This window comes from Oryzias melastigma, unplaced genomic scaffold, assembly GCF_002922805.2.
Source record: "Oryzias melastigma strain HK-1 unplaced genomic scaffold, ASM292280v2 sc05728, whole genome shotgun sequence".
Classification (NCBI taxonomy): Eukaryota; Metazoa; Chordata; class Actinopteri; order Beloniformes; family Adrianichthyidae; genus Oryzias; species Oryzias melastigma.
The window spans coordinates 1-1,442 of NW_023422293.1; the positions used below are offsets into that span (position 1 = coordinate 1).

Genomic DNA, 1,442 nt, shown 5'->3' on the forward strand with positions numbered 1-1,442 from the left:
TCTCAAACAGGAATCCATGAAGATTGCTCTGCAGCACGGTGACCGACCTCTGCAGGCGCTCTGCCTCCTAAACTTTGCAGACATTCATCGCTACAGGCATGCTGTTGATGTAAGCTGCCTTTACAACATCTGTTGAACAAAGATTCAAATGTATTTGTGTCTCATATAATGGTGCCTTTTAAACTATTTTCCTCCGGTTTTATTGTAATTTAACATTCTTTTTGCATCCAGAAAGCATTGCCTCGATATGATTCTGCTCTGGCCATCATGACTGAGATCGGAAACCGCCTCGGGCAAACACAAGTGTACCTGGGAGTTGCAAAGTGCCAGCTTCTGAAGAAAGAACTTGATAAGGTTCATCCAGTTATTTATAATTCTCTGCTACCACTTGTACCTGGATTTCATAGCAAGAATTTGCCACCTGTTTTTGAATTTCCAGGCTCTTGAGTCTTTACAGCGAGCACAGGAGTTGGCAGATGGAATGGGAAACAAGGTAAATGAGTTTTCTCAAATCCGCTTAAAGAGTGAAGAGAAGCATTCAAAAATAGTCAAAAGTTAAGTTCAGCACAGTGGATTATTAATTGTGTTTTTTGTTAATGCGTGTAAGCTGTGCACCCTGAAAGTCCACTGCCTGAGCGAAGGAGTCTATCAAAGCCGCAAGCAGCAGGAAGAAGTCAGGGAGCAGGTGGTCAAGTTCCTGCAGTGCGTGGAGGAGCTCGAACTCTATTGCGGCATTTGTGGAGAGTCTATCGGGGACAGAGACCAAAAACTGCAGGCCTTGCCCTGTTCCCACATCTACCACCTCAAGTAGGTGTTTGTTTTCCACTAGTATTATTTGTACTACTCCTCAAACAGCCAAATAGCTACAATCACTTCTGAGAAATACAGACCCTTTCTAAAAAATGTGAAATCATTTCAATAATTACATTCAAAAAGTTATACTTTCACATAATATACATTCAGGGACCTCTGTTTTCAAGTTGATTTCAAATATTTATGTTTTTTTCAACGCATTCTCACTCCCAACTTTCCACATATGGGCATATGGTTTGGGTCCCCGTCGCGTCACTTTTTGATGTTTTGGGTGCCCCCGATTCGTCGTTTATCGACGTGCTGGCTTTACCTATTAAATCAGGGGTCCACAACCTCTGGGGCGTGAACCGGTACCGGTCCGGGGGCCGCTTGGTACCAGGCCACAGACAGGGAAAAAAATGCAGTACCGGTACTCTAACCTGGTACCCTCACCCTGAACCGGTTCCGTGTCTGGTACCGCATCGCAGACCTGTGATTTAATGGGAATAGGCACCATGTCACGGGGACCGAACCATGCGTTCATGTATGAAAAGTTGGGAGTGAGAATGAGTAGGTTTATTTTGACATACATTGGGGTTCCAGCAAATAAAACCAAAGAAAAAAGTATTTCATTAAATTAGAGTACTGTA

The 1,442-nt window shown here is 43.6% G+C and overlaps 1 protein-coding gene across 1 annotated transcript; it reads left to right on the plus strand.

The window, feature by feature from the left end:
- Positions 1–14: 14 nt before the first annotated feature.
- LOC112139241 (43 kDa receptor-associated protein of the synapse-like) lies at positions 15–897 on the plus strand. The gene is made up of 4 exons (XM_024261972.2): positions 15–109; positions 232–354; positions 440–493; positions 608–897. Exons 1-4 carry the CDS (start codon positions 17–19, stop codon positions 809–811), a joined length of 474 nt encoding a protein of 157 aa, XP_024117740.1. The 5' UTR covers positions 15–16; the 3' UTR covers positions 812–897.
- The last annotated feature ends 545 nt before the right edge of the window (positions 898–1,442 follow it).